Source organism: Phascolarctos cinereus, unplaced genomic scaffold (assembly GCF_003287225.1).
Source record: "Phascolarctos cinereus isolate Bilbo 61053 unplaced genomic scaffold, phaCin_HiC Scaffold_4;HRSCAF=312, whole genome shotgun sequence".
Lineage (NCBI taxonomy): Eukaryota > Metazoa > Chordata > Mammalia > Diprotodontia > Phascolarctidae > Phascolarctos > Phascolarctos cinereus.
The window spans coordinates 82,740,789-82,755,394 of record NW_027555847.1 but is presented as its reverse complement, the minus strand read 5'-3'; the positions used below and the strand labels follow the sequence as shown (position 1 = coordinate 82,755,394).

General features: G+C 38.5%; 1 protein-coding gene across 30 annotated transcripts in view; it reads right to left on the bottom strand.

The window, feature by feature from the left end:
• Positions 1–14,606, bottom strand: part of PBRM1 (polybromo 1) — a 120,456-nt gene that overhangs the window by 101,521 nt on the left and 4,329 nt on the right. For 28 of the 30 annotated variants that reach the window (XM_020971512.2, XM_078152315.1, XM_078152320.1 and 25 more), the window contains 4 exons: positions 13,166–13,318; positions 12,553–12,650; positions 9,462–9,609; positions 6,664–6,807 (listed from right to left, as the gene is read on the bottom strand). In XM_020971512.2, coding sequence (XP_020827171.1) covers positions 6,664–6,807; positions 9,462–9,609; positions 12,553–12,650; positions 13,166–13,303 — 528 coding nt within the window. In that variant the 5' untranslated portion in view covers positions 13,304–13,318. The remainder of the gene's footprint in view (positions 1–6,663; positions 6,808–9,461; positions 9,610–12,552; positions 12,651–13,165; positions 13,319–14,606) is intronic. The other 2 variants (XM_020971511.2, XM_020971513.2) reach the window with 1 other exon arrangement.

Below are 14,606 nucleotides of genomic sequence, written 5' to 3'. Positions count from 1 at the left end.
TCCACCTACAGTCCCACAACATCAACTATCTACTGGAATTTTGAACTTGATGACCCGTGGGCACCTCAAACTCAATAGGTCTAAAACAGAACTCGTTTTCTTTCCTCCCCAAAACTGACCCCACTTCCAAATTTCCTTATCATTGATGAAGGCACATCACCTTTAGAGACACCCATGTTTGCAGCCTCAATGGCATCATCGACTACTTGACCACCCTCACTTTACACATGAAATCAATTGTCAAATCTTGTTTCTACCTGCACTTCTCTCACATACATCACCTTCTCTCCATTCACACAACTACCACCTCTTCCTTGGACTGCTGTATTAACCTCCTATTTGGTCTCCCTAACTCAAGCCTCTCCCCAACACAACATCCATGTTCCACACATCAGACAAGTGATTTCCTGAAGGGTAGGCATGACTATGCAAGCCCCTCACTCACACTCCAGTGGCTCTGTTACCTCTAGAAACCGAATATAAGCTCCTCAGGTCATTTAACCTGGGTGCTTGCTTGCTTTCCTGTCTTCTACATCACTATCCTCTGTATCATCTACAGCCCAAACACACAGGCCTACATGCAGCTCCTTACATATCTCTGGCTGCTGCCCCAGGCCTAGCATACTCTCCTCTCCTTTCTTCTCTGCCACCCCCCAAAATCTCTGGCTTCCCGTGAGTCTCAGCTAAATGTCATCTTCTGGAGGAGGATCTCCTAAAGACTAGAGCTTTTCTCTCTAAGACTGCTTGCTACTCATCTATTCTGAATGGATCTTGCATATGCTTACTTACTTACAGGTTGTGTTCCACTTACTACGCAAGTTTCTCTCTATTCTGACTAGATCCAGCATTCACGTGAGTGAATTGCTAGATGGGTTGATCTGTGTACTCAGAGATGGTCTGCATAACCTTAGCAGTTCTCTGACTTAGAAGGGACTGCTACTAACATTAAGAGGTAACACTTTTTCAATTCGTTTATTTTAAACCTAAGATACCAAAAAAAGGAGGTCTCTCTCTCTCTCTCTCTCTCTCTCTCTCCATACACTTTAGTACATGAAAAAGGGGATAATATATGAAACTGTGAATTTCTATTTCATACTGCTATATATGGATACATATATATGTACATACACATTCACATATACATATAACATCACAAAATTGTTCACTTGCCTGTGCTTTTTTCTAAACTTTCTTCTGTTTTTTTCCCTACGCATTTTGAAAAAAGGTTTAAATGGTCTTTTTCCTTTTTCATCAGTATTGCCATGCCTCTCCCTCCCTCCAACTAAAAATCGGAAAGAAAACAAACCCTCCTAACCGACAAGCACAGTCAATCAAAATGAATCTGCTCAGTAACCACATTCAAAACCGAGTGCCTACTGCGCTGAGTCTATTCATCTCTCTGTCAGGAGTAGGTAACATGTTGTGAGCTAGGTTCTCTGGCGATACAGATAGTCACTGCATTGATTGGTATTCTTAAATTTTTCAGAGTTGTTCTCCTTTACAATGCTGCTGCCCTTGTATAAATTGTTCTGCTTCTGCTCACTCCATTCCGTATCAGCTCATACACCAAAATTCTCTGACATCGTCTTGTCATTTTTTATGGGACAGTAATATTCCATTTCATTCATATACCAGTTTGTTCAGCTGGTCCCCAACTGATGTGCCCCCTGTTAGGTTCTGGTTCTCTTTTTCCTTTTAGTCTCCCCTTTTGGATCAGTTTTTTGCTTGCAGCTATTCTCTCCCTGGTATTATCCTCCCTCTTATTCCTACTTGTTTCCTATTGAGTTTATTTCTACACTAAATTCTTTGAGAGAGAAAGAAAGAGTGAGGGAGTGTGTGTGTGTGTGTGCATGTGTTCATCTCTCCTTTCAGATGATGGTAAACTCAACTAATGCCTGCTCCCCTTACCCTCTTCTCTATATTTGTATACTTGTCTTTTCATGCAAAAGAATTATGAGAAATAGGAAGCTCCCCTACCTTCTTCCTTTCATCTCCTTAAATTTAGAAAGAAGCCCCCCACCCCTACGTCTTCTGTTTTTCCTATTTACCTCCTTTAATAATCTTTGAAGACATTAATGGTTGTGAAGGGAAACTTCTTTATTTTCCCCTTATTAGACTGTTAGCAGAGCATCATCATATAGCCCCTTCTAATTGCTCAAATAAAATTACCTATCTAGGCTTCTCTAAACTTGTATTTGCATTTCAAAATTCCTACTCTGCTATAAAGACCTCTATTCCATTAGAAGTTCATTATTTTGCCTGTAGGATTATATTTAGCTTTTGTTATTTTTGGTCATTAGCCTTTTGGAATACTGCAGTCAAAGATCTTATCTCATTTTTTGGCAGAATCTGCCACGTGCTACGTGATTCTGACCACAGGTCCTTGGTACTTGAACTACGTTTTTCTGTATGAACTGTAGCATCTTTTCTTCAATGTTAAGAGTTCTGATTTTGGCTATGGCATTCTTGGGACTTTTCCTTTTGGGGTTTCTTTCAGAAGATGATCAATTCTTTCTGCCTTCACTTTACCCTCTGGTTCTAACAGATCTAAGTAGTATTCATATATGATTTCTTAAAATACAAGTGTCTAATCTTAAAAAAAAATCCTGGCATTCATGGAATCTGATAATTCTTAAATTATCTCTCCTTGTTTTGTTTTTTAGGCGCAGTGTTTCTGAGACCAGATTTCTTACTTTTCCTATTTTTTTTCTGATCTTTTGATTTTGCTTTAATATTTTTTGCTGTCACATGAGATTACTGAATTCTGTGTGTTGTCATTTAGTTTTCAGTGTGTCTATTACTTGGGTTAGGTTTACTACTTTCTCTTCTAAGCTGTTTATTCTTCTTCCAATTCTTTCCTCCAGAGTTTTCATTTTGTTTTTTATCTTTGTCCTTCAAGGCAAATCATGTAGAAAATCCATTTCTTCTTTTAGTTTCTGCATATAGTTCTTAGAGAGTTATTCTCTTCTTTGGGAAGATCTCTAAATTTATATTAATTTTTGATACTGGTTGGTATCTTCTTTGAGTTATTATCTCTCCAGCTCCAGTTCTAAATTGAAACTTTGTGCTTCAGGCTCTCACTCCTGCTGCACTTCTTGGGGAGGGGGGAATGGTTGGCCCTATTTAGTCATACCCTATGTCACCTGGGTTCCTGTTCCCAGAGCTAGTTTCCTCAGGATCTTTGAAGTTTACATATAGCTTTTAATCTTGAGGTCTTCTCTATCTCAGAACAGGGTGATATGGACTGTGGAGCCCTGGGGTATCCTGATCTGAGTCATGAGATCCCACTAGTCACTGTTGCTCCAAGTGCCCTACTCTGGGTTTATAACTATTTTGGGGTTTTCTCTGGGAGGTTCTCTGCTCCTGATGCCTCCAGACACAGAATCCAGTAGACTACAGGTGTCTCCAGCCCCCTTCTGATTACACTGAGAGGCCACTGGCTTGTCTGTGTTCCCCTTTCCTATTGCCTGTGAGCTAATGACTGACTTTCTGTATGGTTCTCATGGGGAAGAAGTTTCTAACTGTAGTTTCTTGATCATCATCATTCAATCTAGTAGAAGTTTCATGTTTTTGCTGAGTTAGGTGTGAAGGGGCTGGACAACCTGCCTCAGTTTAGGCAGCTACCCCAAGTCCAAGGAAAAACACTTCCTAAAGGCCTCTTAAAGGGTTATTGTTATTGAATGAGCTTATAAATCTTATGTTCAAATAAAAAAGATTCGCCTAACTAGAGAGCAGTGAGGATCAACAACCAAGAAGCGAACAGACAAACAGTTTTGTGGGGTGCAAATGTTCCTGAAAGGACCAATGACAAAGACTGTGTGCAGGGCAGAGCTGAGTCACTCTAAGCACAGGTGTTTTCCTTCCTCATGTGCCTCCTTAAAATGGACTGGTGTAAAAGCGTGATCTTGGTGTGGATCATGATATATTTTATAATTTATTTGCTTTAACACACATCTATTTGTCTTAAGTAAACAGTTATTTTTTTCAATGTAAGGTCCTGGAAGATACGGCCTATTTTTGCTTTTTCTTCATGTCCCCGTGTGCTCCCCAGGTGGTGGCACACATTAACAGATGCTCTCTGGCCAACATTAAGACCCATGCCGCGGGAATGTCACTTTTGCAGCTGCATGTAAGAGGAAGAGGCCACAAGGAAAACATGAATGAGAAGCACATCCCAGGGGACCAGGCAGAAGATAATCACATGTGAACAAGGGTGGTGGTTATGAAAGTAGAGGGAAGGGGATGGATGGCAGAGATAACATGGAGGCAGAACTGAGAAGCCTCAGCAATTAGTTAGCTATGAGGCTTGGGAGTGAGGGACAGGAGAGAACAAAGGTGACGTATAACCTGATTAACTGGAAATGTGGCAACTCCCTCATGAAATAAAGCATGGAAGCAGGGAGGATAATGAATTCTAGTTAGGACAGGTTGAGTTTGAGATAAAGGGACATAGGTTGAGATGTGCAACAGGCAGCTAGCAATGGATTAGGACAAGACATACAGATTTTGAAGTAATTTACACAGACAGCTGAAACTATGGGCTATGATTAGATCAAGAGAAAGTATGCAGTGAGAAGAGGGCCTAGAAAAGTCCTTGTTGGGAACCAAAACGTAGAAGAACCAAGAGAGCAATTTTACAGAAGCCAAGGGAGGTTTTAATTCTGCTAGTGCAGTTTTATCTGCAGCACACTCATCTCAGGAAAGAATGTCCTCTTTGGAAGAAGGGGAAATACTCTGTTTGGCTTCTCTGATGATTCTATGGCAGAAGAGGGTTTCAAGTCATCCTTTCCAGTGACCAATTACAGAACCAAAGAATCCAAGAGTTGGAGGGACCTCAGCAGCCATTCGGTCCAAACCATAGCCCACAGAAATGTCCAACACACCTGAAAAATGGTCCTCCAATTAAGGGGAGTGTCCCCCCTACTCCTACTGCCCTGGCTGTGCATTCCACTTAGTCTAGTGGTTAAGAAGCTTTTCCTAAAATCCGGTCTCAATTGGCTTCTTTGCAATTGCTGCCCACTGAGCACGGTTCTGCCCTCTGGGGCAGGACAGAACAAATTTGATCCCTCTTCCATATGACAGTCCTTCAAATACTTGAGGACGGCTCTCATATTTCTGAGTCTTTTTTTCTCCAAGGTGATCAGCTCATCTTCAACCATTCTAATTTTCCTCCTCTGGATGCCACCTAGCTTGTCAATGTCCTTCTTAAATCGTGGCCCCCAGAACTGAACACAGTATTCTAGATGTGGTCTGACCAGGGGGCACACTGGGAAGCTATGCTCTACTTCTTTCTGGAAGCTCTGTTTCTCTCTTGGTTGCCACATCACACCGCTGACTCCCACTGGATTTGTAGTCCACTAAAATTCCTAGATCTTCTTCAAACTGCTAACCATCCTGACTTGGGAAGCTGATTTATTTAACCTGACTGCAAGACTTCATATTTATCTCCACTGAATTTCATTTTATTAGATTCAGCCTTCTCAAGATCTTCTGGGTCCTGACTCAGACATTCAAGGTGTTCATCCCTTCTAGTAGAGCAGGACTGCACAACATACAACACACAAAAAACGCAGAGGATGTAAAAGAAAGTAAAGATGTATGGAGTGCTTTGTCTGTGACCCACTTCACCTGCCTTCTACTAGTCAGGTTTGTATAGATTGTGCCCATCATGCAACTTGGCAGACCAACCATTGTCAGTCTGTCTCTAAAAACCTATCTGCAGTCCAAAGAAATTCAGCCTATTTTAATTTTGGCCCCTACCTACTGCAAAGTTGTGTAGGTCTGCAGTAGAGTGTCAGTTGCAAAAGAAAGAGGCATGGCGCGACTCTTTCTAAGTCAATAAAATGTTCAACAGAACACCTAGCTTTATTTTCTCCACAAGAACACTATGAGATACTTCATTAAACACTTTGCTAAAGTCTAGATAAACTATAACTAGAGCATTCCCTTTATCTATGTGTTTGGTAACCCTATGCCAAAAAAAGGGCAGTAAGAATCACGAGTATTGAGCAAATCTATCTAGTAAAGAAGACCTCACAGTCATGAACAGACTGTCTGGCTGAGCAGCCGATGAAGATTTTCTGCCTCTGTCATGTCAGTCTTGGCTGAGTAAGACATGACTTGTCTTTGATCAGATTTTGCAGTTGTTCTATAGCTTATTCACATATGAAAAAAAATTCAGCAAAGCTGGATTGAGGCAATCAATTCCCACCTCTGGACATGCCTTCTGACGTAGGGCTAGTAGCACCCCCTTTGGAGAGCATTATTGGGGTGGGTCACCTGTGGCCTCAAAGCCACATGTGGCCCTCTAGGTCCTCAAGTGCAGCCCTTTGATTGAGCCCAACTTTTACAGAACAAATACTTTTATTAAGGGGATCTGTTCTGTGAAATTTGGATTCAGTCAAAGGGCTGCACTTGAGGACCCAGAGTGCCACATGTGGCCTTGAGGCCGAAGGTGCCCCACCCCTGTTAGATGTTAATTTCACATGGGATGGAGAGACTAAAAATGTTTCTGGCTATGTAGCCTCTTTAACTCACCAGCAAACCTGTTGAAATTTCAAAGGAGAAGCTAGATGCTCATGGTATCACAACAGGAAACATCCTCCTCAGAAGAGCTTGTCTTCTAAGATTCCCATCCATTAATGGTTCAAGCCATTTACTTACCACTTCAGACATTGTCCCTTGATTGTCATGCCCATCTTCCTCCTCCTCATCCTCATCTGCATCTCCTTTCTGAACAAATTCATTCCTTGTGCGGAGGTACAAATCCCAGAGTTTACAGGCAGCTTTAAATTCCGGAGAATCTGGCTGTGCACAAGCAAGAGAACAACACACACACACAAATGACCTCAACAGTTACACAAAACACCTCTTGTGTGCCCTACACAGACCACCATTTTGACATCATATTTCTAAAAGGTTAAGTAAATAAGAGTCTTTGAAGTTAAATCCCTTGAGCAAGAAGTGGGCAATTCCTCTTTTATTGTTGTTAAAAATTTATTTTTATTCTGAGCCTAAACATTAAAAAAAACACATTTCCATAAATACAGAATAGAAAAGGATTATACATGAAACTCCGGATTTCTATTATGTACAGCTTGCTTTTCTCTTAAAATATATAAGTTCAAACTGTAGGTTTCAAAGCTGTCCTCCTTATCTGTGTTTCTTTCTGACCTTTCTTCTGTTCTCTTCTGGGCACTTTTTTAAAAGATACGTTAATGACCCTTTTAAAATTTTTGTTAGCCCATCCTTGTCTTCTCCCTCTTACCTCCCTCTACAGGGGAAAAAAAAAAAAGAAAAAGAAAGTCCTTGTAACAGAAAAGCAAAACAAATTCACTGGGCAATTCTTATTTGTTTAGTGTAAGAGTACTCATGTGCCAATTTAAATGATTAAAGCTCTTTCCCACTTAAGTTATTCTGGTGTCTGTATTTCCAATTTAAAGCAAGTACTGGACATCAAAATATTAGCCTAAACTTAACACATATCAAGTTCAAAAACATTATTCAAAAATCTCACTTAAGTAGCACTCTGTGCAATATTTATTTAGCAATAAGGATGAAATAATTATATGGAGATTTCTTTATGTGGACAATAATAAAGCTATACAGTTACCTGACAACAAAAATATTTCAAAAATCTTTAAAAGATCCTTCAGCTCGAATACTTGGATGTGTAAATGCACAGCCTCTTTATAGAGAGGTGGCAATGAAAAATGTTCACTAGGTCTCCTTGGCCCACCTGAGGAACAAGGCAAGATGCGCTGCTATAAAATAAACTCTAAGCTGATATGGATTTTAAAAGATTGTTGAACCAAATATCTAAAGAGTTATTAAAGGCCAATTGATGGATGAAAGGGTATATTGAAGAAAAAGAAAGAAAAACAAGAAAAACCTAAAGCTAGCTAACAAGGGTAAAAGAGCAATACATTCTTTAAGAAAATTGGGTGGGTAGAAGAAGTGCATCTACAGAAAAACGTCATGTTTCATGGGACAACAAAATGATGGAATAAAAAGGAATAGGAATAAGTCTCCAAATTTTACTAAACGCTGAGCAAGGGTAATCTTTTAAAAACCTTTAGTAACAATTTACTAAACCATCTGTGTATTCTTCTCACAAGCTTAAAGTTAGGCCATGGGGTCAAATAAACATGCAGAATTTCTGCTAACTTCATGGATCTTTTCCTCTGCTTTCTCTATCCATTATTTTTGCCTGTGGGCCAGTCATATCTCCCTTTTGCAAGTCTTCCCTTCGCCCTTGGTGGTAGTATTAGTCAACAAAGAAAAAAGGAAATTTCAAAATCTATACGAACCTGAATAATATTAAATAAAAATTTTAATTATATAAATTATTAATTATGTTAACATATAAATTTAATCATATAAATAAATTAAATTAAAATTAATGTTAGTTTTAGATCCAGTAGGCTTTTCCAGACATAGATCAATTAAACTTGAGAGTCTCAAGTTTGACACGGACCAAAACCTAGTCAAGGGTTGTCAGGGATAAGTCTGATCTCTAAGAGAAGGGAGGGCATGTGTGAACCTAGCATTAATTTGGGTACATTCTGCTCCATGATGGCATTTCCCATGTCCTTTTCTTTATTTCCTTTGTACAATACTCAGAAACTAGCCACTCAATATTAGCAGTTATAAAGACTGATCCTTCCCATCCATGATTTGACCAAGAACTTAACTTAAAATGGCAACTAAAATTCTCTTTACACACTATGACTTGGGGTTAATTATAAATGTGACAACCAACACTTATATGGCTGATTGTACAGGTGTCTCCCAAGTTTTAGAGAATCTGACTTACAAAAATACAGATTTACAAAACAGATAAATCAGAGATTCTTTGCTTTATCAAAAAACTCATTACAAATTTCCTTTTAATTAGATATGGACCAAAATGCACAATGTAGAGAGGCCAGCCTTGGAGCCAGCCAGACTAAATGGGACATGCTAGCACCGGGCCATATGGGGAAAAAAAATCACTTAATGTCTCAGTATCTTAGGTAATTCTGTAAGATTAAAAACTGTAAAGGAGTCAGTGATCTGCATAGGTGAGGAGAAGAAGAGGAAGAAGAAGGATCTGATCCAGTATTCGGAAACATTTGCTTACAGATCAATGACTTGAGAATAAAAATAGACAGAAAAGCTTCAAGCCAAAGTGCTCAAAGTCACTGTCCACTGAAGACCAGTTCAAAATCAATTGTCTCAAATTACAGTGGAAATCAATGAGAACGTATCATTTGAAAAGCACATTAATTTGTAAAAAACAAAGCTACTGCATAAAATGTATTGTTCTTCAAATCACAAGCACAATATGGAACCACAAGATCCACAGGGCCAAAATATTCTTTTATACTGGTGGGACTATTATCCCCCTTAGTGGATGAAATACATTTTGGCTTTCATAAGGAAATGTCAATTCAGATGTTCAAAAACTGCTGCTTTCTCACCTTATAATAGGCCTTGGCGTTGTTAAAGAGCAGCTGAAAATCAGCCGTCAGCAGGTTAACGTCATCATACTCTTCCATTTTCAGTTTTTGTTGAATTTTCATCAAGTCGATGGGCTGAGAAACCACTTCATAATAATCTGGTTGATTTCTGTCATAATTTATAAGTGTTACATGTACCAATTAATCCAAAATCTATAAATGAAAATACCCTTTCAAACTTTTTCTAAGGAAACTATAAACAGTATTTTAATGAAAAATGTGTAACTAGATTTATCTATTTCAAATAAAAGACAACAAGATATCAATTTTCATGTCTCTAGTACAACTGAAATACAAAGTACAACTGAAAATGAGTATTGTTCATGAAACTGCATGTATCTATTATGGACATTGTTTTACTTTTTAAGTATCAACATCTTAAAGAACATAATATCCTCAAAAATAGCCTTTCACAGATGAGGTTTAAGGGCATGTATGTTAGCCCATTCCTCATCTCCCCTGTGTAGGAAAACTAGTAGCTTTTTCATTGTGCAAGTGTGGTTGAAAAGGCTCATTCAGGCCTCACAGCTCTTTCTAAACTTATCTTCAGTTCATGACTGCCGGACTTTTTACAGTAAGACACCCTTTATCGAGTGCTTACAATGTGCATGACATTGTGCTGGAGCACTGAAGAAAGATACAAAGGACTAGGTAGGTATTTGCTGTCAGGAAGCTTCTCTAGTCTAATAAGGAATAACTCAGGTGAAAGGGGCAGCATACCTAATACATACCAAAAACCAAACAAGTACACACTAATTAAGGATATACACACACACACACACACATACAATATACATAATATGCATAATATATGTACATATATGTACACTATATTTGTGTATACACACATTTATATGGAGACAAACCCAATTTTGTATAACATTACTTGTGTTAATAGAGTAATTAGAAAGCTCAGAGATAGACTTGTCAGAGAAAAGTTTAAGAACAAAAAAGTCTTATTGCTTCAGCCAAGTCCCTATTCTGTCTGACAATGGCACTTCTCATATGGTCATTACTCTCCATGAGTCTATTTATTATTTTTTAAAATTTATTTTTATTTTGAACTTAACAAACACTCTGAAAATGGACATTCTTGTATACACAGTACAACTGAAAATGAGTACTGTACATGAAACTGCAGATATCTATTATGTACATTGCTTTACTTTTTAAGTATAAAAATAAGTTCAACTTGTAGTTTTCAAAGCTGCTTCTTTTTGGCCTCCCTTCTTTTCTCTTCTGTGCACTTTTAAAAAGATGTCTCACTGACCCCTTTTCTTTCCTTTTTTTTTTTTTGCTACTCTATTTCCATACCCTTTTGCCTTCTCATCCTTCTCCAATGGGGGAGGGGAAACAACAAAGAAAAACAAAACCTTTCTAAAAAATAGGTATAGTCAAGCAAAACAAATTTCCACATTGGCTGTTATGAGGCCTATTTCAAAGCCTGAGGGATGAATTCCAAATAGGTGTCTCCCTTTTGAATCCATATTCTCATGTCCCTCTTTCAGCTAACAGGACTCTCAAATGAGGAAGGCTGGATCTCTAAGAGGAAGAGCCTCAATGCCTGAAAATAGACTTCTCCATAATATCAGTGGGCTCAGACCTTAATTAGGAAAATTGGTACCAAGACTTGTTACTGCCCTGCCAAGTATTTTGAATTGGTAGTTTGAGTTAGTCTCAGGGAATTTTCACAAAATTTGTACACAAATGAGACCTTATGAAATACATGGTATATCAGAAAACACAGTCGACTTGGAGCTGGGAGACTTATGTTCAAAGCCCACACCGTTCTTGACAATGTGTGTGACGCTGTGTAAACCACTTCTGTCTCTGAGTCTTATTTCTCTATTTGTAAAACTAGGAGGTTGGAGGAGCTGATGCCTAATGTCACGTCCATCTCTAAAGGTTGCTGATTTCATGATATTATTTGTAATCTCATGGTGTTCAGTTTTTTGGAAGGAAGAGTTTTACGAGCAGAGCTCACAGAGGCACTTCTACTTGGGATTTTAAAGGTTCAAAGGTGAAGCAAGCCAGTCACATTAGGGAGACTGTACAGGGAATCCCCTGGATAGAGCACAAAGTCTAGGGCCAAGAGTCATGAGGAGTAAGCACAGTGTCTTGCACATAGCAGACACTGAAAGTTTGATAAACTGAATTTTACTGAGAGGCAGTATGGCGTAGGGGATAGGGCACAGGGCCCTAGACTTTGAAAAAGCAAGACCTGGGTTCAAATCCTACCTTAGACACTAACTAACTGGGTGACCCAGGGCAAGTAATTTAATTTCTTTGTGATTGGTTTCTTCACCTGTAAAACAGGGGGATTGGGCTCAATGGTATATTTAAGGCACTTTCCAGTTCTAAATCTATGATTCTATGAATTGAATGAGGGAAGTTAGATAAAAAACACACCATCCCCTGGCCTCTCTGCCACTTTCAGGCTATTCACATCTTCATTCTAAGCTACAGTCTTGTTTCAAGATGTACTTTCCTAACCTGCACTTACATGAACTGATGCTGAGTGAAGTGAGCAGAACCAGGAGAACACTGCACACAGGAACAGCAGCATTGTGCGATGACCAACTATGACAGACTCAGCTGTTCTCAGCAATACAATGATCCGAGACAATTCCAAAAGACTCATGATGGAAAATGATATCCACATCCAGAGAAAGAACTATGGAATCTGAATGCAGATCGAAGCATACTACTTTCGAGGTGTGTTTTTTTTTCTTTTTCATGGTTTTTCATGGAAATCTGTTTAACATGATTGTACATGTATTACCCACATCAGATTGCTTGCTGTCTTGGGGAGGGAGTGAGGGAGAAAAATTTAGAACTCAAAATGTTACAAAAATGAATGTCGAAAACTATTTTATATGTAATTGGAAAAAATATCATCGGAAGAAAATGTGCTTTCCAGTATACTCGACAAACGAGCTCAACACCTCTTTTCAAATACTATTTGGGATCATTTTTCCAAGAAACAAAGTGGCAGACATGTTACACAGTGGATGGTAAAGTATTTGTTCCACCAAAGCTATCCTTGTTTTACCTTCTTTTTGGTGCCCTGATAAAGAGTTCACACAGGAGCCTGCCCTGCTCATCTTTGTAGTCTCTTATGGTGTTGTAAAGTTCATGGCACACAGCAATCTAAGAGCAAAATAAAGAATGAAAGCAATCAAATAAGAGTACAGAGCTGTGATGGCAAAGGGAATAGCTAGTACTTTTCAATAAAAAGAGTTATTAAAGTCGAAGAGGCCACGAGTAAGGGCAAAAACAGATGGACTCCTAAGAAAAGACTTTATGGCCCAACGAAATTTAAGTTTGAAACATGTTTTTAATACTTTTATTTATTTTTAGAAAGATGCTTTTGGTAAGACTTCTAAAAATATCCCATAATGGGCAGTAAGTTATATATTAATAATCTTTATTAGTTAATAAGACTTAAAAAATATTTTTGAAGTCTTCTGAATTAGTTTTCTAAAAGGAGGGAAAAAGCTCACATATCAGTAAACTTCCAATAAAAAGAAGTTGAAGCAATCTCTCCTGAGAATACCAAGCAAGGGTGGGGAAAAAATAGTTCTTAAGCCTATAACCATCTCTATTATTCAAAGATATGCAAAGAAATCATGGAAAATGAAATTGGTTAAGAATGTTTGACTTACAGGATCTACAGTTGGGAGATTAGAAAGCCGTCTCCTTTTCCTGCTTGGGCCTGGTGTTGGTACTGAGTGGTGACCATCATCAAAATCCCCACTGATGCTGCTGGAAGGAGATGTAGCCCTTCGTCTCTTGGAGCCCATTGAATCCAACTTCTTCTATAATAAAACAATTAGCAATGTTCTTATATTTAAATTAAGGACCTGGGAGCAAAGCCTTCTGGGGACCACTTGCTACCAAGCTTTTGATTCATTTAATGCACATTATGGTAGCTGTAGAAAGTTTAGCAACACCCAAGTCATTCCAATGCAAGTTGCTGGGCTATATTACTGAAAAGCCTCATTGCAAGAACAATGCTTTTAGTTAAAGGCAACCTTCAGCTGCATATCAACTGTAATGTGACAGATACAGTAAAAGCTCATTAACTTGGACTTATTCAACCAAGCCTGAGCTAAGGTTAACCTTAGGCAAATGAACAGCATATACATGGCTATAAAGGACTAGGGGATATTTTATCTGCTTAAGAGGACTATTCTCAAATCTGTTAGCAGTATCTATTTACATACTAAAAATCACTGAATTTTACCTGTTTATTCAAGCAGGATTAATAAATTATCCATTGAAGCACAGTCTGGTTTGTTATTCATACTACCGAAATTCTACCTTTTTAAAAAGTCTATAATTCAGATTGATCTTCCTCATTGAAACCAAATTAGTAAGGCTTTACTGTATTCATGTATTCTGGAACTAAAGAATAAGGATCATTTGCCAAGAGGGTGAAACCTAGGAATACAATGCTTAGTCTATAGTGAGGAGTCTAGAAACTAGCATTGTGCACAAGCCTTCCAAAGGGTTTTAGGGCTATCACTCTCTAAGGAGATTAAGAATGTAGGCAAGGCATGTATCAAGAATGAAAAGAACAGATGGACGGCCCAAATGCTCCAACAGTACTCTCAAGATGTTAAAAGGTGGCCTGTAGAATGTTCAGTGGATTCTCTGTGAAGGATTTATGGAGAGCCATGGATAAGAATCACACAGGACGACACAGAGGTATGGGGTGGATAGGTGATGAGCTTATCAGCTGAGGGAGTGCCCACATATCTAGGTATCTCTCCCTATTCTTTCCTTCTCTCTAAACAAAACAATATGAATTTTATCATTTAACAAACAAACCATTAAAATACCATTATTATGGTGCCAAAACCACGGTAAGTCAAGTGATAAGGTGTTATGAACTGTTCCTGAGATTCTACAACATGAATACAAGATCATGTTAAGAACCATGACTTGGCTGCTTAAAACAAAAGTCAATTGTTTATGAATCAAACAAAAGGCAGTGACACCCAGCTATGAAAAGTTGAAAATCACCAAGAGCTTGGTTGTCTTGTTGGCAGAAAACATCCTACTCTCAAAATAAAACACCCTTCAAGACCACTAAGTTGTGTG